The sequence below is a fragment of the Urocitellus parryii genome, chromosome 9 (genome assembly GCF_045843805.1).
Source record: "Urocitellus parryii isolate mUroPar1 chromosome 9, mUroPar1.hap1, whole genome shotgun sequence".
Classification (NCBI taxonomy): Eukaryota; Metazoa; Chordata; class Mammalia; order Rodentia; family Sciuridae; genus Urocitellus; species Urocitellus parryii.
Window position 1 is genome coordinate 7,705,064 of NC_135539.1, and position 20,309 is coordinate 7,725,372.

Consider the following 20,309-nt stretch of genomic DNA (forward strand, 5'->3'; position numbering starts at 1 on the left):
TTGGCTTGGCTCGGTCCCAGGGACACACAGCAGCACGTGTTAAGACGTTTATTACATACAGAGCAGATACGTGGGTTCACTTGCAGGGCCAAAGCACCCACCCAGCTCACTCCAGTCATTTCACACTCCAGTGGGGACAGACATGGGACATACATCACAGTGGAGAGGTGGCAGGGTGGTGGGGAGAAGCCTGCAGCTCCCTGTGGCTGCAGTTTGTGTTGGCCAGCTGGGCTCATGGGACAGCTCCCCAAGATCTGTGCTTCTCTGGTGGGAGGAAGTGGGCAGCGGGGGCCAGGCTGCCCTGGTCAGTACCTCTGGTGGGAGGAATAAGGCCTGGCCCAGGAAGGTGGGGGAGCAGACCTGCAAGGGCAGCACCTGCCCCCTTGCCACAACTGTAGAGCCCTGCTGCAGTGGCATAGCCCCTCTGGCCTCTGCTTGGCAGCCTCCTGTGAGTTCTCTCTGAGGGAGCAGGCCACAGCGGCAACGCTAGGCACTTGGTACGTGTCTGGGAGCTGGGCTCCTTGGAGCCCTGTGCAGGAAGCAGGCCCCAGGAGCGCACCATCCCCCATCAACCTGAGGCTGAGCCTGCATCCTAGGACTAACCCTAGCAGATGGCAGGAGCCTCCACTTCTTCCTGAGGCTGGGGCCTGCCCTAGCAGCCTGAGAAATTCCACCCTAAGGGATTCTGGGAGGGGCAGGACTATAAAGTCCTGCTCCTTAAAGGTGAGTCTTAATGCCCAGGAGAAGCATGCCCAAGGGAAGCCTGGGGCACACCAATCAGTGAGGGGCTGGACGACCTTGGGCTTCAGGGGGTGAGGGGTACCTGGTCTGTCTTTTGAAGGTGCTGCCTCAGGGACCCTAGCCCCAAGCTTCCATGCCAGATCTCTGGGGAGGCTGGGGCGGGGACCGAGGGGACATTAGTCAGGGAAGGTGTAAACCCTAGATAGGGCTTACCTAGGGCCCAGGCACCTGGGCAGTCTGAGCGCCAAACCCCTGGGCATAGGATGGGCACCAGGCCTGGCTCTCCCAGGGCAGCATGCAAAAGCAAGTAGACTGGGTGGGAAGACAGGGCAGAGTGAAGCCCCTGCTCCTGCTCTGGGGGTCCCAGGAGTGAGGAGGTAACAGTGGAGCCAAGGCCAGCTGCAGGGGCTGCCCACAACCACCTTGGTCCTGCCTTGCCCCAGTCCTAAGGTGCCCCTGGGACTTGAGTATGCTGGGTAGGGGTACTGACCAGGAGCTGCAGGCACCTCTCCACCTCCCTCTCCCGCCTCCCTCCCATGGCCCACTCCACCCACATCTCGGGGGCCACTCCCTGCTAGGGGGGGCCTGGGCCTCAGGTGAAAGCTGCAGGTTGAGAGGTTAGAAAGGGGCTATGGGTGCCCGGGGCAGGCAGGGGCAGGCCGGCGGGGTCCTATGTACATATTGGCATCAGGCGGTGGAAAGGGGGGCAATGGCCTCACTCAGGGGCGTAGGACACCTGCCACACGATGATGTGGCTGCGCTCCGCCTTGGACAGCACAGGCTTCACCTGGCTCACCTCTCCGGCTCCTTCCTCCGCCTCGTCGTCCTCTCCATCTCCTGGAGAGTGGGCAGCAGTGAGGGGTCCTGCCTGGCATACCACGGCCTGCCCCGCCGGTGCCCACTCACCAATTCGGAAGTCGATGTAGCCCTCGCCGCCACTCAGCACCAGCGCAGTCTTCAGCTTCTGGCCCTCTGCATCAGCGGCAGGCACAGCAGGCCCAGGACCCTCTGAAGGGCTGTCCAGCACGCTGCCATTGAGGGTGGCCAGCACGTTGCCTGTCAGGGGCAGAGGGACCTCAGGACAGCTGCCAGTGAGGGGCCACGGCTGCACCCACAGGGCTATCCAGGCAGGATGTAGGCAGCCCTCACCTGGCACGGAGACAAAGAACTTGACAGCATCACGGTGCCCGTGGAAGCAGAGCTGGGCCTGCGCCATGGAGCAGTAGGGGATGAAGCTACTGGCAGACTTGTCACTGCTGTCGTCCCCGTACACGTGGATGACACCCCCTGGGCGGGCACCCTCCCCAGATGTGGGGGATGTCTTGTTGGCTGGAGACAGTGTATGGGGGGGGGGGCAAGTCACCGTATTTCCAGCAGGCTCAAGAGCACAGGGGAGCCGCCACCTTGGTCTGTGTCTAGGGCAGGGCAGGCGCTGTGGACTTACCTCGGAGTCCCAGGAGCTGGCCTCGGTGCAGGACCACAGCTGGGGAGGAGAGGCAGGGGTGTGAGCCTCCTGGGTGTGGCTGTGTGGAGCCCACCCACCGGGGAAACCAAGCAAGCCAGCAGCAGTCAGTACAACTGTAGGGTGCCTGGGGGGGAGTCACTCACTCTCTGTCAGGGGGATGGAGATGACAACTCCATTGCCAGTGCCCACCCAGAGGCGATTGCCGGCAATGAGTAGGGCCGTGATGCGCACAAAGGAGAAGCCGAGTTTGCCAGTTCCTGGGTGGGGACAGGAAAAGAGTGGTCAGTGAAGCCCAGCTGTGCCTGCATGCCACCCACCTGGTATGGTGGCTCACCCAACATCTTGCTGACATAGGGCTCGATGTCCACATCCTGCAGGTGCTGGTGCGTGTGGGCATGGTAGAGCCGCAGGGTAGAGTCCAAGCGGATGGATACCCACACGCCATCGCCTATCCACGCCAGCTGTCGCACCTGGCTCTCCCTCCGTGGGTGGGCATCAAATGACTTCTGCAGGGCCATAGCAGCCTATCAGCAGGGGCTGGGGCAGGAGAGGACAGGAAGGGGAGCCTGCCCTGCCGAGCCCTGGGGCTTCCCCAGGCTACAGGCTACCAGGCTTCCAGCCAGGACCTGGAGAGACCAAGCGCAGGGTGGAGGGGAGTTGTGTCCCTGACCTGTTTCAAGGGTGCACAGCAGAGGGCAGGCTCCAGGCAGAGCAGCACAGTACACCAGCTGCCCTTCATCTGCCCATGTCTTGAACAGAGGAGTAAATTCTCTTAGCCATTTCCTCAATGTGGCTTCCAGGGGGGAAGCAATGCCGGCTAGCAGTTCAGTGCCCTCCCTGTGGAGCCCAGGCTGCTGGCCAGCACTTGCCTCAATCTGCATCGTCTTGGGCTGGATCACGTGCACCTTATTCTTGTAGCCACACCAGACGCGGTCATACACGACAGCCATGCAACGGATGGAGTGGTGTGGGTGGCCCAGGTCCATCAGGTGGTAGTTGCTCAGGTCCCACTGGCCATCTGGAGAGCCCGTGAAACCTGCTTAGGCCTGGCTGGGGTGGAGGACCCATTGCCTGGCTAAAGATGGCCCTAGGACCAAGGGAGCCCTCTGGACTAGTTTCAGGTAGGGCCTCTAAGACCTACCTTCGCCACGGTGGAAGATGGCCAGAGTCCCGTCTGCCAGAGCTACCAGCACGCGGCCCTTGACATGCCTAAAGTGGGGAGATGCTGAGTCAGGCTCAGGATGGCTAGACTACCCCCCCTGCCCCCAGTCAGCCTGGGGTCCCGTACACCAGGCTCAGCACAGAGTCCTTCAGCTTGATGGAGTGCAGGCACTTCTTCCAGTGGGCCACCGCTGAGTGCACGTAGAGCCTGCGGGAGGAGGCTGTGGTGGGCCAGGGTTCCCTAGAGACCCCACCCACCCCTGCCCCAGGCCACTCACCAGCCATTCTGGGCTCCCAGCCACATGGTAGGTGCGGCACTGCTGCTCACCACCAAGGGGTCCCCACTGGGCTCTGGCTGGGGCTGTACACTGCTGCCATCTGGCTCTGGCCCGTCCTCACTATGTAAATGACAGTGGCTCAGGTGGTTGCAGATGCCTGTGTCTGCACCCTGCCCTCCCTGCCAGTCTCTCCTCCACTCCTGTCTTGCAGGACCTGAGAGAGCCCACCTGCCAGGCTGGGTGCTGGAGGGTTGGGCGGGGGCCGGGTCAGTGAAGACATGCTCTGTGAGGGGCCCAGGCCGTACTGCAGCCACCTCTGGCTCGCTGGGCCCAGGGTCTGGCACTTCTGTAGCTTCTGTGGCCTCCTCTGTGGACTGGGATGGGTTGACCTTCCCGCTGGCAGTGGCAGCCACCTCCCCTGTGGAAGAAGTGTGCTCAGCTAGGCAGAGACAGAGGAAAAAGGGACCGAGAGAAAAAAGCCACCCAAGACTTACCCTGCCCCTTGTCCAGCACTGGGGTGTCCCCTCGGGAGGAGCAGTTGCTACGTGGCACATTGCAGCGGGTGGCACAGCCCACCAGGGTGATGCCAGCCAGCACGCCATCAGTGCCTGAGTCCTCAGGGTTCACGTCACTGTCCAGGAACATCTCCCCGGGTGGATAGTCACTGTCACTGGCCGCTGTGAGGAAGTGCGGCAGCCCATCAGCCCACGCTGGGGGCCAGGCTTCCTCTCTCCCACTGGAGGTGGCTCTGGTCTCAGCCAGCCCAGCACCTGCCCCCTGATGACATCCACCCTGAGCCTGCTGTGAGGTGGGCTCCTAGGCCCAGGGGGACCGAGTAGGAGGCTCTGGTCCTTGCAGCAAGCAGCCCCAAGGTCCCACACTAGAGCTGGCAAGGCCCTCCACCCACTCCTCCCTGTGTGGGCTTGGTCCCAGGAAGTCAGCAGCTGCCACTGAAAAGCAGAGACCAAGCCCCTCTCCTACACCTCCAACTCTACAGCCCTGGGTGAGGAACTGGGGTCTGGACCCAACTAGAGGGTTACATCAGTACAAAAAAGCTTCCTCAATGCCTGTGAGTGGTGTTTCAGTTTGGCCCATGCTAGAGTCCAGGATTAGTTTTTTTTTTTTTTCCTAATACCTTTATTCTTTCTTTTTTTATGTGGTGCTAAGGATGGAACCTAGGGCCTCGCATGTGCTAGGTGACTGCTCTACCGCTGAGCCCCAGCCCCAGTCCCCAGGGTTACTTTTTATTGTGTGGTGCTAGAGGTTGAAATAGGACCTCATGTACACTAGGCAAGAGTTCTGCCACTGAGTGGCATTCATGGAGTGCCCCCACAGGCCACGTCCCGTCAGCTGGGTGTGATCCTGGCCCTCCTGCAGCCAGCACCAGCACTAGGCAGAACATTGCCACCTGACAGCATCTTCCTGTACATGGGATCTAAGGTCTCACTTGGCTTGGCCACAGCCCACTGTCCACTTCCATTTCCAGCAGGCTTCTCATTCTAGTTAGGAAACTTCCTAGTCACCCTTTGGTAGAAAGGAGGCACCATCGCCCTTGAGCACCAGCTTCACAGGGCAGTGCCCACTCATGGGTAACCCTGGTGGAGTGGGGACCAGGGCTCACCAGGGATGCTGGAGATACACAGGACGTGGGCGTTGCAGACCGTGAACTGGTCCACGACGGTGCCCGGCTGGTTGGCGTCAACGATCACCACCTTGCTGGTGGTCAGGGTGCTGGTGAGGATCCACACCCGGCTGGACGTGGCGTCCGTCTCAGGGGCCTCCTTTGCCTGTTTCAGGGCACAGGGTTCAAGGCTAGGGCCTCAGCTCAGGGCCACCCTGAAGCAGTAAGAGGGCCAGGGAGCTTCCAGGATCCAGTGAGCTCCAGCGCACAGGCTGTTCTCCCTGTCACCCAGTGGGGACTTAGAACCACAGCTAGAGGGCTCCTTTCCAGGACGCAGACCTAAGCTCTGAGAGGCTAAGTCCCTGGCCCAGGTCGAGCTGCGATGATGCGAAACTCCACAGAGCACTCTGCCCTCCCTCAGTGTCTAGCCTCTTCCTGCCTGTCCCTCTGCACGACAAGAGAACCTAGCTTCCAGAGCCTCTTCTGCCCTGGACTAAGAGGTAGTGCCAGGTCACCACAGCCACCTCCTGCACTGCTCCTGGCTCAGAGACAGTGAATTGGGAGGCAGCAGGGCCAGTACTGCCCCTCGGAGGGAGAACTATGGCCTGGATCCCCGGGGCATCTGCCTCCAGGACCCAGCCTCGGAGCGGGCACTGCCCCTGCTCTCCTCTAGATCTGCCACTCCTGGCTAGCCCTGCTGACCTTCTTCCTCTCAGGAGATGTGTGGTTGCTCTTGGGCTCGCCTTCCACTTCCCGGTCGCAGGTCAGAGGGTCACGGCCTGGCACTGGTTTGACTCCATTCCCAGAGTCATCCTCATTTGGCTTCCACCCACTCAGGTTGACACCAGCGGCACACCACAGCTGTAAGACACAGCCCAGGATCCAGGTGTTCCCACCCCTCTGCTGGCCTTCTGAGGATTGCCCTCCTCCCTGATCTGCCCGCCATCTTCTGCTGGGGTCTTCTGGTCACACCTTCATGGTGGGGTCCTTCTCCACCAGAGGGCGGCAGTACACTGGGACAGGAACGTTCTTCATTCTGGTGTCCTCCTGGCCCCCGCTGGGGCTTAGCTGCAACACAGCAGGTGTGTGGGCAGAGGCAGGTGCAGGTCAGTCCTGCCACTCCCACTGCTGGGCGCACACCAAAGGGGAGCTCCATTGGGAATGCAGAAGGCAGACCAGCCCCCCCAGCTGCCCTGAGCCTCCTGCCCTGAGCCTCCTGCCCTGCAGCCCCATGCTCCACAGCCCGTCCCACCAGCCTAGGCCTGTCCCTCCACCCAGTGAGGCTCCCTGCTGATGCCTGGCCCTGGGCCTGCCCTCCGCACCTGTTTGTATTTGGCAGGCAGGCTCCAACCACAGGCCTGCAGCCTCCCGTCATCATTGCGCACATGCTCTCGCACCTGGCGGTACTGCTCACGCTTCTGCTCCCGCCGGGCGGAAGATGTGCACTCACTGGTCAGGAGAAACTACAGGTTTCATCTCCATCCAAGAGGAGCGGCTAGGGCCCGCTCTCCAGGGAGCACACATGCTGGGGATCCTGCCTGGGTTTGCGCTAGCCTTCTCCCAGCCATGGGTGTGCCCTGGGCTTGGAAGTCACATCCAGCACCTGCTCCTGTCCTGAAGCCTGACCTGCCACCCACCAGGGCTCAGCTGGCAGAGACCTACAGCTCAGGCTCGGGTGGAAGCCTGGCCAGCATCTCTCTGGTGGAGATCAAGCCTGAGATGGCTCCTTGCTATAGCAAGATGCTCAAGAGCCCAGGCACAGTGCAGAGTAGAGGGCCATGCAGAGTCCAGGGCCACTGTGGAGCCCAGCACAGGAGCAGGGACAAAGGGGAGCTCCATCGAGAATGCAGCCTTTGCCAAGGGGCAGCTGAAACAGAATGCTGAAGGTGACCAGCAATGCTCACTAAGGCTGGGGGGCCAGGGCACACAGCATGTGCACCCAGAGGTCATGACCCGACACCCTGGCCAGGTCTGCCCTCCCAGCCCTGGTTCTCGCTGTCCCCCTTCCCTTTATAGGCCAGAGGAGCAGCGAGACCTGTAGGACACTCACTCATCAGGAAAGAACTCCAGGGGTCGGCTGCCTGCTGAGACCGGGCACATAGCACGGCTGCGGCGCTGGCTAAAGCCAGCAGTGGTGGGAGACTTATAGTGGATGTTCACTGGCGGGTAGGAGCGCTTGGCCGGGGGCGGGCTGGAGGAGGAGCTGAAGAGGCGGCTGAAGCTGCAGGTGGGGAAGGGGGTGAGTAGCAGTGGCCCTGGGGGCTTGACCATCCACCCTCCAGGCATCCTGCCCACCCCGCTCACAACTGCCAGATGGTGGACTTCTTCTTCTCCTGGACAGATGGATGCTCCCGGGAAGCTCTGTGGGGAGGACACACAGAGGAGCTTGCTGGCTCTCTTGCCTGCCCCGCCTGAAGGCTGCAGGCTGCTATAGGAAGGACCAGGAGCTCTTCCCCCTCAGGAGGGAGGTGCTATGGAGGCCAGCCTCATCCTCAACATGCGGGTTGTCCCACCACCCCTTGCTCAGAAACCACAGCTCAAGCTAGAGACACCTGGGGAACAGGGCTGGGGCCCACCTGATCATCTCAGTCCACCGCACAGCCTCCTGCAGCTCCATCAGCCGCTCCTTGTACTGGTTGCGCTCCATGAGCACACGGGCCATCTCTACCCGTGTGAAGCGGCGGCGCTGGGCCATGGGGATTTTGTCCTGCAAAGGGCAGAGGCACTATGGTCAGAGCAGGAGGCAGGCAGGGCTTGGACCAGCACACTGCACCTGCTGCTGGGGTGCTTGCCACCTGGGTGGGGAACGTGACCTCCAGGTATAGGCAGACCAAAGTCATGGACATTCTTCAGATCCTCAGGTAAGTGACTATAGGAGGATGTGGACGGAGGGGAAGGGGATGGCAAGTCCACCTGCCCCCATTAGGCTCCTTTTTTCCCCAAAGCATCACATGCTGTTCTTGAGTGTACAACACAGGCAACTTTTCCTACAAGTCTCTGAACACTTGGGACAGTTCTTCATGCCTCAGGTGAAGCACAGCAGGTACTGGTCCAAGGTGAAATGCAAGGGGAAATCTAGGGAGGTGCAGCCAGCAGGACCCTGTGGTGTTTTGGTAATACTGCTTATTGAACCCAGAGTGCTCTACCACTGAATTGCACCTCTAGCTGTTTTCTATTTTGAGATGGCCTCACAAAGTTGCTTAGGACCTTGCTAAGTGGCCATGCTGGACTTAAACATGCCATCCAGCCTCCTGAATCTCTGGGATCACAGGTATGGCCACTGTGCCTGGACAGGATGCTTCAGGTTGTGGGAGTCCCACTGGCCCCCAAGTGGGGGTCTAGCATTCTGCTCCCCACAGCTGGGCCTTGGCTATGGCAGGATGGTGCTGGGAGGCTCAGCAGAACTTTGAGAGATCTGTGGGGTGGTGGCCCTTGAAAGGTCCCCCACATGCAGCACTTGGCCTTCCCAGGTGCATACCCAACCTGAGGCCTGGGCTGTGGGAAGGCCAAGGCTGACTCCTCCTCGTTTCCACTCAAGGTCACCAGCATCACCTCCTCCTCACCATGCCCACATGCAGCTGACTGAGGAGTGGCAAGACTGTGGGGCTACGTGGTTCCAAGGCCACCTGCTCTCCTCAAGCAGGTGGTCATGTGGCCCAGGCCTGTTATTGAGGGAGGCATAGGACTCTGAGCTGGGGGCCTACTATTGCCCAGGCTAGAGGACTTTCCTTAGAACACACAGGCTCCTGGGCTGGCCCAGCAAGTGGCTGGCACTACTTCTGCAGCCTCGCTTGGTGACAGGGAAACCTGCCTATGACTGCAGAATGCATGAACAAGGACAGGGGGCTGGTGGTGGTGGGAAGGAGGCACCGGGTTCAGAGATCACGTAGGAAGGTAAGGAAGGTCCAGAGCCAGATGCAGCAAGTCCCAGGGAACCTGCCCACCCGAGCCCACCCACCCAAGCCCGCAGGTTAATAGTGGAATATACCAATTCTGTACAGAGATAGCTGCTTACATCCTCCACCTCTTCTCTGGGTTCACGGCGGGCAGTGACAGCCTCTGACTTCACTCTGCAGGGTTAGGAAGAAATGGGCAAGGTGAGGGGACCCCAGGGACTTGGGAAGGCCCAGGTTAAGGATAGGGATCCCAAAGGTGCCCTGGGCTTGGGAGGGTCCCATACCCCTGCCTCACATACATGAGGCCCAGACTTCTGGCAGCTCTGGCCAAGGAAGAGGTGGACAAAGGCTCAGCGGGCTGAGCGGGGACAAGTACAAGGACACTCTTGGGCATGGTTGGTTAGGCAGGTCCTTATGAGCTTCTATGAGCTCTCCTCACACCACCCCTCCCATCACATAGGACTCCCAATGGGCTGTGTATTCAGACCTTGAGGGGGTTACAGGTGGGGTGTGGGCTGCCAAGGCACCCACTTCCCACCTTGATCCTCCTGAATGAAGAAGTGGGGCTGGAAATGCCATCTAAAGAAGGGATACAGAAGACAGGACCACACCTGGCTAGGTCACAGTGGGCTGGAGGGAGACACAGGGTCCACAGGGGAGCAGACAGTGAACATCCCCCAGTGGCTGGGCCTGGACTTCTGGGAATGCTGCAAGAAGAAGGTGCCCACGATGGAAGCCAGAGTCCTACTGGCCCTCCCACAGCCCTCACCTCTTGAGCTCCTCTTCTAGCTCCTTGATCCGGTTTTCTAGCTTGGCTTTGGCCTGCTTGGCGGCTTCCAGCTCCCCCTTCAGTACCTCCTGCTCCCCTGACAGTTGGTCAACCTTGGCAATGAGGTCATTCTTCACCACATTTAAAGCATTTCTGTAAAGATTATTAAGAATGTACATTAGAAGGTACATTCTAGTCAAGAATGTGGCTGAGGGAAACCTGGGAGTTGAGGCAGGAGGATCACAAGTTCAAGGCCATCCTCAGCAACTTAGCAAGACCCTGTCTCAAAATAAAAATGGCTACTGATGTAGTTCAGTGGTAAAGTACCCCTGGGTTCAATCTCTGGTACCAAAAAAAAAAAAAGCGTCTAAGGGCAGGCAACCCACCTGACCTGGGTGCTACACTGTATGGTCACCTGGCCAAGCTTTCTGAAGCAACTGCCCAGGAGCTCTGCTGAGTCCCTCCCACTCAAGATGGTCCCCATGATCCATGTGAGCAGTCATTGAGCCCTGGGGGCACACTCAGTCTTGTGGGTCAAGTCCTCCCAGGCTCCTGGCCTGGGCCTGCCTATGGCCTGGCGAGGGGCTGCCCAGTTGTGGCACAGAAGGCCTCTTACTTGGTTTCCAGAAGCTGTGAGTTTTCCAACAGCAGGTTCCCCACTTCTTTGCCCATTCCTGAAATGCAAGGGGCAGAGGTTTTCCCCAAGTCCTGCGAGGCTAGTCTGGGGTGACAGACTTTCCCAGGGGCCCCAGCTTGAAGGTAGGGAGACACATTGACCTTTGGGAGGCTGCAAATGCCTGTGAGCCAGGAAACCCAGGGCAGGTTCCCCACATAAGGGCCTCGAGGGGTTCTCAGAGCTGCCCCCCACAAGGAGAAGTTTGGGTGCTGCAAGCACCTGGAATGGCCTCTGGGCATTTCCCATCAGCATCTCCCCTCCCCAGCCCTCTGGCAACTAGGTCCAACACCAAGCAGAAGCCTTACAGAGCCACCCTTTGGAGAATGGATACTGAAGCTTCAGTGAGAGGGGACACAGACAATATCTGGGACTCAGAGAAGGGATGGCCACAGCAGCTACAGGCCACCCAAGGCTATATGCAGGCCTGGCAGGATCTGGCCCATGCTTCAGGGTCAGTAGAAGGCAGGGAGAGCAGATATGAGGGAGACAGGGCTCCCTAGTGTCTCCTGCAGAGGAATGGGCCCTGCCCCCATCAGGATTCAAGTGGACCCCATAGGCCAGGCTCCCTGCAGGCATGTTCCAGAAATTCCCAAACTGCCAAATGGAATCCCTTAGGACAGTGCTGAAGCTAAGAGCTGGCCCCCCACTTCCTCTTGCTGCTCTCTGTGCAGTCCTACAATGGCAAGGTGCACAGGGGCTGAGGTTCTGCTGGCTGTCCATTCTGACCTCCCCTGGAGTGCAGGAGGCACTGTGGGCTTGGGGACATTCAGAGTGTCTGGACTGGATATATGCAGGCTCAGTGTACCTAGGGTCAAGGTTTGTCCACCAAGGCACAGCCAGCTGAGGTAGTGGAGAGATGACACCGTAACCCAGGCCTGGGGGTATCTGGGAAGCCTGAGCCCCCTCTGCCCCCACCATGCAGAATAAAGCAAACAGCTCATGAAGCATGAGAAGATGTCAGGTAGAGAGGAAGCCAGAAGGAGGAAAGACACCAGAGCAGGGCCTTGGCCTTACCAAAAAAGTCATCGCGCACTGGGGAACGTCCCAGTCCCACAGGAGACGGGCGACAGGGCAGGGAGGGAGAAAAAAGAAGCGCATTAAGCCCACGTAGACAGCAGGGTAGGTGGCAATTCAGGGCTACCCCTGGCTGGGTCAGGAGGGCAGGAGACAGGAGGAAACCAGCTACCCCTTCTGAGAAGTTCAGCCTTGGGCTGCAAAGCCAACTGCCAGACCAGAATGACCTGTGGTCATCCACAGGTGCTGGGCTGAAGGGCAGTGGGGGTGGCCACACAGGGGAGGCGACCTGAGCCTGGGCTCAGCTGCCTTGCACACACTGAGAGGTTGCTGAAGGGCAGGTAGGCCTCGGGCAGAGCAAGACAGCGCAGCCCAGCTGCCCTATGGGGACCCTTATCCCCTGTGCACCTGACAACTGTAGTCCCTTCCTAGTGGCTCTGGGGACTACAGAAATGGCCCTTGGGTGCTTTCTCAGGCTTGAAGAAGGGTTTCAGATATGAGGGGCCTGTCAGTAGCCAGGGCAGCAAATCCATGTTAGCTTTCAGGCAGCAGCAGACTGGCGAGCAAAGCAAGGGGCTTTAGTGGCTAGGCGCCTGGAGCAGCCACTCACAAGTCAGGGTCAGTGTACACAGCCTGGTGATGGCCAGCAGCAGGGGAGCATCCCATGTGTGTGCACCCAGCTCCAGCTGCTCTCACAGTGGAAAAGGGGGACCACACACATAGACGAGAGATACACACCTGAGAACTCCCCTGGGCCACGTCCAGCAGAGCACAGAGAAACGGGGAAGGAAGCGACAAAGATCAATTGGTGACTGAAACCAACAAATAAAGAAATTCTTATTAAAGAAAAAGCAATGATCCAGCCATTTCCACGTTGAAGGGCATGAGAAGCAACAAGGCAGTGGGATGGAGCCATAGGGGACAGAAGGCCTTCAGTTCTCGGGGGCTCAATAGCCTCTCCTGTTGTCTCCCACCAGCAGGAGGGTGTAACTGGGAACCATGGGTGCAGGATGCCCTCTGAGAGGCCCCCAGAGTGAGCTGGCCGCACTCACTGGCACATTTTTGGGAGGTCACCTGACGACAGATGGGCACCTGGTGCTGGATTTGCATTATTCAGGCCAGCCCTGGTCTGTGGTAAGGAATGACCAGAGGGTCACAAGGGAGTGAGGACCCTCCTGAAAAGGGAGGAAATCAATAAGTCAAGAGGCAGCGGAGGGTGGGGAGCATGGGGTGGTGTACGCTGTCCTCGCTGCGCACATACCTCTCTAGTGCACAGGGTGGCTGTGTGGAAAGCACTGCTTTCTCTTATAGATTTTATTAAACAAGCCCTTCCACTTGGTACATTCCCCAAGAAAGCAACGTGTTATTAAAGACCCACTTGAGGCTGGGCACAGAGGTGCACACCTGCCATCCCAGCAACTGGGGAGGCTGAGGTGGAAGGATCCCAAGTTCAAGGCCAGCCCTCATTAACTTTGTGAGATTGTCTCAAAATAAAAAGGGTGGTGATGTGGCTCAGTGATAGAGCACCCCTAGGCTCAAAACAAACTAAGACCCATTTGATCTAAAACACCTAGCTGCGTTGCAGAGACTCAAGCTCAGCAGTGCACCTGCTGACAAGCAGGGTCCTCTTGCCACTCTCCAGTCTGGCAGACTCCAGATGAACATCCACTCCAAACCAAGACAGACCAGGCTGCTCACTCACCAGCAACCCTCTTGGTCCCCTGTGATGTGGCACCCCAGGGCTCTATCCCTCTCAGCCTCCTGTGTTCACTTCCTTGTTAATCCTGGAGCTGAGCTTCTTCATGTTTGTGGGTATTTTCTGTGAGTTTCTATTTTATACTTTGATCCTTTTCTATTGCCCTTGACTTACTTGAATGATGGAGATCACATATTTATCTTTTTTGTGTGTGTGACAGATAGAACCCAGGGCCTTGGGCCTGCTATGCACACAGCCTCATGTATAAGTACATATGTGTGTGTTCTTGATTTTCAACAGTCACACCTGTTAATATTGTTTTGTGTCTCTGGTCATGAAGAAGCCCAGATTGTAAGGGTATTCCCCAATATTCTTTTCCACTGTCCTTGTATCCTCAGGTTTAGATCTTTAACCCACTTAGTGAATAACTGTGGTGTGAGGTTGGATGTGCACCAAGCCTTCACATTGGTCAAGACTGAAACCCAACACCTCTACTGGAAAGACCACCTGGCCCCATGGCTGGAGGCTAGTCACAAGGCTCAGATTTGTGCTTGGCTTCTGGCTGGTGGGGGTGCCTGGCACTGCCCAGCCCAGGGTGACTGTCATCACAAGCTTCCTCAGACAGCTCTCACATGCACTCTTCTGCCTGAACATTAGAGTCCATTCAGCAGGTCCAGAAAAAGAGGCCCATCACTCATTTTTCCTGCTACTGAATGGATTTATGAGCCAGCAGTTGGTGATCTGTGAGGACTCCCAGAAGTTGACAGGCTCAGCCACTGGGTCCGAGATGGTCCTGAGGGAGTGCTCAAGGCTTCTCCCACAAGCATATCTACTTTTCAAGGTCATTTCTAGATATCCAGGGCTGGTCACCACAGGGGTGGGATGGGTCACTGAAGAACAGCCAGCTGACCATCTGTAGCAGAGTGTGGGTCAGCCTGTTAGCATTTCAGGTCCCAGCCAAGGGATGCAGACAAGCTCCTTGCTTCTCTGTGCCTCAGTCCCTTTGTCCCTAATTTGGGAACACCTTCTGTAGGGTCTGTGTGCGTGAACTTCCCATGAGGTGGTGCTGGAACAGCACGCGCGCTTGCTGAGCTCTGAGACGGTGGTGGGTCTCAGACCCACTGGCACGTTCCAGTTCCATCTGCAGCAGACTTCCTCTCACGGGGAGTCCAAAGTAATAGTGAATAACTGCACTTACTGGAATCCTAGGCTCAAGGGGAGTAACAGCTGCCTGGTGCAGGGTCCTTCTACTTCCTCCACTGAGGGGATAGGGGCCACAGGGATGCCACTCCCGACAGCGTGGCTGGGCAACCTCCCACTTGCCGTATGCAGAGACCATGTGTTCCTGAAATCACAGGATCTTCCCACAGCAAGACGTGCACACACTAAAGGACCTGCACTGGTGCTGCTGCTGTTTTGCAGCTGCATGGGCAGTGGAGGGTTAGGGCTGCCTTTAGCATGTGGTCCCCATAACGCAGGCCAGCACTGTGGTGATGGGCTGGATGCTGGGGTGGCCCCTGTCAGAGTGCACTCTGCTGGGGTGATCACAGGAGAGGGACACACAGCCTGCTTGCTCCTCCTCCTCCTTGGCAGCCAAACTGACCTACCCCCAGACCACAGCAGCAACCTGGCTCACACACACTGTACAACTAAAGGCTCCAGAATGTCCATCATCTCGAGAGCATGTCTCATGCAACCTGGACCAGGGGGTTCCCTGGGTGGCTAGCCATTTGCAGAGCTCCCCACAGAGATGCAAGTCCTTCTTAGGGGTAGTTGTTGGAAACAAAGACCATCACATGCGCCTGGAGGCCTCTCAGGAGTAAGTGCTGCCAGGACCCCTAGAAGCCAGGCTCTCCTGAAAGGCTGCATGGCTTCTGGCTAAGATTCAGTGAGGTTTTCCTGTCCTCTGTTTGACCTCCCCTCACCACTTAAGAGATGCTGTATGGCAGTGACATGGGGACCACGCTACCTAGATTGAGAATAAGCAATGCCCACAGGGGCATCTCACAGGCCTGAAGTTCCCTGATGGGCAAGGAGGGGCCAGTTGCAGAGAGAAAGCAGGCTTACAGCTGCGTCAATCAGGCAGGTATGGCAGGAGGGGATGGCTCCACAGCCAGGGCTGCAGGATGAGCATGGGGGTGGTGGCCTGCCTGATGGACAGATGGATAGGCCACAGGGGCCACCAGCTGATGAGGAAGCTGGTGGAGCCTGGCAATCTTACAGAACTACTGAGGGCCGTGTGCATCAGGAGCTGAAGGAGCAGTGCCTAGGCTGTGTGCACAGGCAGGAGAGGGTGAGCACAGCTATGCAGTGGGCAGCTGCTCAGCCTTCGGGAAGACAGCGAGCAAAAGACACCGGGCGGGAGGCCACTGGCAGGTTCAAAAGAGGCAATCCAGAAAGTAGACCAGAGCTGCCAGGTCGGGGGAGAGCTGCCAATTGGGTATGGGCTTCCTTTCAGGAGGTGGCAGTGTTTTGTAGTGGCAGTGGTCACACAGCTCTAAACATGTTGACAGCCACCGAGCTACATTCTTCTGATGGGTGAAGGACATGGTGGGGGGTGGGGGTGGGCCACATTTCAGCAGAGCCGTTAAAACCAGCAGAGGGTGGTCACTCAGGGCTGCTATTAGGGGTCTCACTTTCCCAGCAGCAGCCAGTGCTACTGCTGGGAGCAGGGTGGCTGGTGGGGACACAGTCCTTGACATGGAAACAGAGATTTTGTCTGAATATGTGTCTTTCTAGGAAGAAGACTTTTACCTTTTCATTAAATTCACCAATACGTGAGCACCTGTGGTGAGCAGGGGTGCTCTTGTGCACACAGGGGGTCTCCAGATGCCCCCTGTGCCTGTCTGCAGCCTCAGCATAGTTGCACACAGCTGCGCACAGCTCAGGGATAAGCTCCTATGCCCATGTGTTTGGGGGATGCTGTCTCCTCCCTGCCGCTCAGTGGTGAGGGTCTGACGGAAGCTGGCCTTCAGCAGCTGTGGGCCAGGCAGCACTCCTGGGGGACTTGCTGTGAGTACAGCATGGATTGTGTTGCGTTCCTCAATATGGACCTGTGCTTCTCCACACAGGCTGCAGGCTCCTCAGGGAGCACCCCATGCTGTAGGCACAAGTGCCTTAAGGGACAGCAGGTTCCTTGGGGGTGGGTCAGCTTCATGGCTGGTAAGAGAGGAGCTGTGTGCAGCAAGGGTCCTCAGTCTTGCACCTTTACTTGGTGCTTCTAATCCTAGAAATCCACCCCAGGGCAGTCCTTGGAGATGATGCCACAGCCACCCAGTTCAGCAGTATCCACCATGCAATTCGACATGGAAGAGAGCTGATCATGTACTATACAGTGCAAAAGAGCTCAGTCACACGAAGGAAAAGAAATTAAAATGTGCAGAAGCACTTTCAATCAAGAGTGACACGGGTCTAGGGATATAGCTTAGGATGTGTGAGGCCTTGGGTTTGTACAAGGGCCACACCTATCATTCTAGTGGCTAGGGAGCCTAAAACAGAAGGATCACAAGTTCAAAGCTGGTATCAGTAACCTAGCAAGACCCTGTCTCAAAAAATAAAAAGGGATGAGGATGTGGCTTAGTGGTTAAGTGCTCCTGGGTTTCAATCCCCAGTACCAAAAAAAAGTGACTGCCTCAGCTGGGTGGTGGTGACACGCATGATCCCAGCAGCTCAGGAGGCTGAAGCAGGAGGACCATGGCAAATTCAAGGCCAGCCTTAGGAACTTAACAAGACTCTGGCTCCAAATAAAAAAATTTTAAAAGACTGTATATATGGCTCAGAGGGAAAACACTACCTAGCATGTGCAAGGGTTAGGGTTCAACCCCCAATACTACAAAAACAAAGTAAAAATATTCTAAAACCCTTCTGAAAAAAATTCCATTAGAAACATGTCCTGACAGAAAAGGCTGCTTATTTTGTCCTCTCCCCACGGGAGCATCTAGTCCTTCCCCTTGGAGTGTGAGCACACTCAACCCCACTGAGCCAGCATGGGAGCAGCTCAGGGTACGAGTCCCACGATAGGGAGACATGGCCAGCACTTCAGATGCAAGCCTGGCAGAACAGAGCTTCTGCTCAGAGCTTGTCAGGGATGGTGCTGAGCACTGTGGGAGTTCAGATCCCTGAAGATGCCCTGCCCCAAGACGCCAGGAGGCAGGCCCACAGCCACTGAAGCAGGGTGAACAAGAAGGTCAGCCTTCTGCTGCCTGTGCCGACCCCGTGGTGTTTGAAAGGCCACTTGGCTGCAGGGAAACACCTTGAGCCTTGAGGGCGACAGGCAGCAGGAAGTGGGGGAGCAGCAGTTGAGCTGTGGGGGAGCAGCAGTTGAGCTGCAGGGGAGCGCTTTGCTGGACAGCTGACGGGCCAGGTGTGGAGGCTTGGCCAGCTCCACGACCCCAGCCTCGCCCTCAGAGGCTGCTCTGACTGAAGTTCCTGCTCCTTCTGAGGCAGTCAGAACCAAGCAGCAGCGTCCCATGGACCCATCCAGAACCATGCAGAGTAATGGGACAAAGCTGCCTTCCCACAGGCAGACCTGTGGGCACACAGCCTCTTGCTGCTGCAGGCAAGAGATGTTGGGGCTGCGCCCAAGACCAAGAGCTCCCCCTGCAGGTGTTGTGCAGAGGCCCAGCTAAAGGTCACTGCTTCCTGCCAGCCCTGCCTGAGGAACCATGGATGCCCTGAGCGTGTGCTGGCAGGAGGGGTGCCTAGGAGCTCAGCTCCCCTTGGCAATGTGGAGGCTGTCTGTGAACTTCCTCACATAGAATGCTGGCAAATGGCCACCCTCCCAAAATGCCCCACAGAGCAGAATGCCAAGGAGGGACCCAGAGGAAGACTGGGGACTGCATGGGGTTTCTCTCTGGGTAAAGATGCTCTAAAGGGGTGCTAATGGTCACACGACCTTGTGAGCACACGAAAATCCACCCACTATAGGCTTACAGGGTGGAACTTGTAGCATGAGGAGCTCAACTTGCTAAAACTGCACGACAACAGTGCCTGGCCCAGGAGCACACAGAGATGTCTTTTCACCACACCCAACCAACCAATGGAAAGCCTATTCTCTCCCAACGGAAAGTTAGGGAATCAGCGGGGAGAGTTTACCTAGGAGGTCAGCTCCTTCATCCACATCCCCAATGACCTCGGATCCTGCCGTCGACAGCTCATGGTACAGGGAGTCAGTGTTGATGCCAAAAGCTTTGTTCACGATGCCTTGGGTGGGGCTGCTGGGACACAGGGCAGGGGATAGAATTGTCTGCTTCATACCCAGACCTCTTCCCCTCCTACCACAGCCGCTGTCACTCCAGGCTTTATCCCCGAAGGCCCCAGAGCTAAGGACTGAGTCACCAGCTGGTGGCCACACTGGGGGTGAGGTCACTAGGGGCCCCTCCTCTCTTTGCTTCCTGGCTGCTGTGAGATGAGCTGCCTTCTCTGCCACAAGCTCCCCATGATGCTCTGCCTCGCTCACACCCAGAGCCTGTGGGTGCAAGCGTGGACAGTACTGCACCCTCAACCACAGGCACTGTCTTGAATGAATGCTGACCCCAACCCAGGGCCAGGTCCTGTGAGCACCTGTTTCCTGTGCGGTCTAGGCGGGTCTCTGGACACATGTCCAGCTCCGGGGTGGAGTCGATAATGTCCTGAACATCAGACCACTCGTCACTGCTGCCCATACCTAGAGGGGAGCACAAGGAACACGTGGTCAGTGGACAGTCCAGCAACCCTCACCCTCACAGTGGCTCTCTGCATCATGTTTGAAGACCCATGGCCAGGTGTCAAAAAAGGGTCCTCTCCACACTGGCCACAACCCAACACTGTGAGTCCTGGAGGGAAGGCCTAGAATAATGCTGACACAGGACTGCTCAACCCCATGCCGTGAGCCTCCTCTTAATGACAGAGGTCCTGCTTTTCTCTCTAGCCACACACTGCGAGACTGTGCTCTGTTGGGCTGCATCCCTCCCCATCCGTAGGAAGAAGTCCTGACCCCAATATGACTGCATTGAGGTAGTGTCCCTAGTGGTGTCCTTATAGTAGGAGACCAGGCACAGACACAGCGGGGCTATATGAGGCCCAGGGAGAGGTGGCATCTGCAAGGCAGAGGAAGGCCTCGGAGAAACCAGCCTCCATACCTGGGCTTGGGCTCCTAGCCTGCAGGAGAAAACAGACTTCCCTTGTTTAAGCCACCCAGTTCCCAGTGTCATGAAAGCCTGAGCTGATCATTACAGCTGTCAATACTAGATTCCAAAAGGAAGAGAAGCCTCCTAGGTGCCAGGCAGGAGAGGCTCAGGGCACTTGGCCTCCCCTTCAGGGACTGAGGCACTGGGCGTGTGGGCTGCTACACACCTATGCTGACGTTCCGCATTTCCTGGGTGACCTGGACTTCCATGTTGCGGCTGTTGCGCTTCTCCCGGGCCCTCTTGCTGTTCTTTGTGCTGCTGCCGTAGTCCCCCAGGGGCTGCAGGCTCTCGTTGAGTGGTGTGACCGCGGCAGAGGGAACAGAGGACGTGGGAGTGTTGGACTTGGTGCCAGTGGTGCTGGGTGTGGCAGCTGCTGAAGACTGGCCTGACTCTGACATCTCATCGTTGGGACACTAGGGCCAAACGCAGGGAGGGGGGCAGTCAACACAAGGGACCATGCGTTGCAGCTAGGGGCGGCCACCGGGGGCCCCATCACTCCACTACTGGCCATAAGCATCACTGCCCCCAGCTTGCAGGGGCAGGAGACCCCTGGGCCAGTAATTCCCTTGGCCTGCCACTCTGGAGTTCTCTTGTCAGCCGGCAGCTGCCTCTGGCTCGAAGCTTGTACCCTCCACTGGATACAAGGAAACACCAGCAATGGGAACCATGGTGTGACGCTACACAGGGGACAAAGCGGGGCGTCTCTGTAGACAGTGGTGGCCAGAAACCAGTCGTAGCCCAGAGCCAGGCAAGGGGCTCTATAGGGGCAGCGGAAAGGAGGAATCTGAGGAAGGATGACAGGACCATGTCCCTCTCCCTCCACTG

The 20,309-nt window shown here is 57.7% G+C and overlaps 1 protein-coding gene across 12 annotated transcripts in view; it reads right to left on the reverse strand.

Moving 5' to 3' along the window:
* Positions 1-43: 43 nt before the first annotated feature.
* Mapk8ip3 (mitogen-activated protein kinase 8 interacting protein 3) overlaps positions 44-20,309 on the reverse strand; it is a 40,406-nt gene continuing 20,140 nt past the window's right edge. For 4 of the 12 annotated variants that reach the window (XM_026385393.2, XM_026385387.2, XM_026385392.2 and 1 more), the window contains exons 6-32: positions 19,651-19,897; positions 18,880-18,982; positions 18,412-18,530; positions 12,360-12,371; positions 11,622-11,639; positions 10,548-10,605; positions 9,932-10,084; positions 9,255-9,336; positions 7,843-7,973; positions 7,571-7,627; positions 7,317-7,487; positions 6,589-6,715; positions 6,239-6,334; positions 5,969-6,127; positions 5,267-5,432; positions 4,140-4,322; positions 3,874-4,063; positions 3,646-3,765; positions 3,495-3,575; positions 3,348-3,415; positions 3,076-3,224; positions 2,541-2,712; positions 2,350-2,463; positions 2,186-2,224; positions 1,891-2,070; positions 1,648-1,797; positions 44-1,578 (exon numbers count right to left, since the gene is read on the reverse strand). In XM_026385393.2, coding sequence (XP_026241178.1) covers positions 1,457-1,578; positions 1,648-1,797; positions 1,891-2,070; positions 2,186-2,224; positions 2,350-2,463; positions 2,541-2,712; positions 3,076-3,224; positions 3,348-3,415; positions 3,495-3,575; positions 3,646-3,765; positions 3,874-4,063; positions 4,140-4,322; positions 5,267-5,432; positions 5,969-6,127; positions 6,239-6,334; positions 6,589-6,715; positions 7,317-7,487; positions 7,571-7,627; positions 7,843-7,973; positions 9,255-9,336; positions 9,932-10,084; positions 10,548-10,605; positions 11,622-11,639; positions 12,360-12,371; positions 18,412-18,530; positions 18,880-18,982; positions 19,651-19,897 — 3,267 coding nt within the window. In that variant the 3' untranslated portion in view covers positions 44-1,456. The remainder of the gene's footprint in view (positions 1,579-1,647; positions 1,798-1,890; positions 2,071-2,185; positions 2,225-2,349; positions 2,464-2,540; positions 2,713-3,075; positions 3,225-3,347; positions 3,416-3,494; positions 3,576-3,645; positions 3,766-3,873; positions 4,064-4,139; positions 4,323-5,266; positions 5,433-5,968; positions 6,128-6,238; positions 6,335-6,588; positions 6,716-7,316; positions 7,488-7,570; positions 7,628-7,842; positions 7,974-9,254; positions 9,337-9,931; positions 10,085-10,547; positions 10,606-11,621; positions 11,640-12,359; positions 12,372-18,411; positions 18,531-18,879; positions 18,983-19,650; positions 19,898-20,309) is intronic. The other 8 variants (XM_026385388.2, XM_026385395.2, XM_077802480.1 and 5 more) reach the window with 5 other exon arrangements.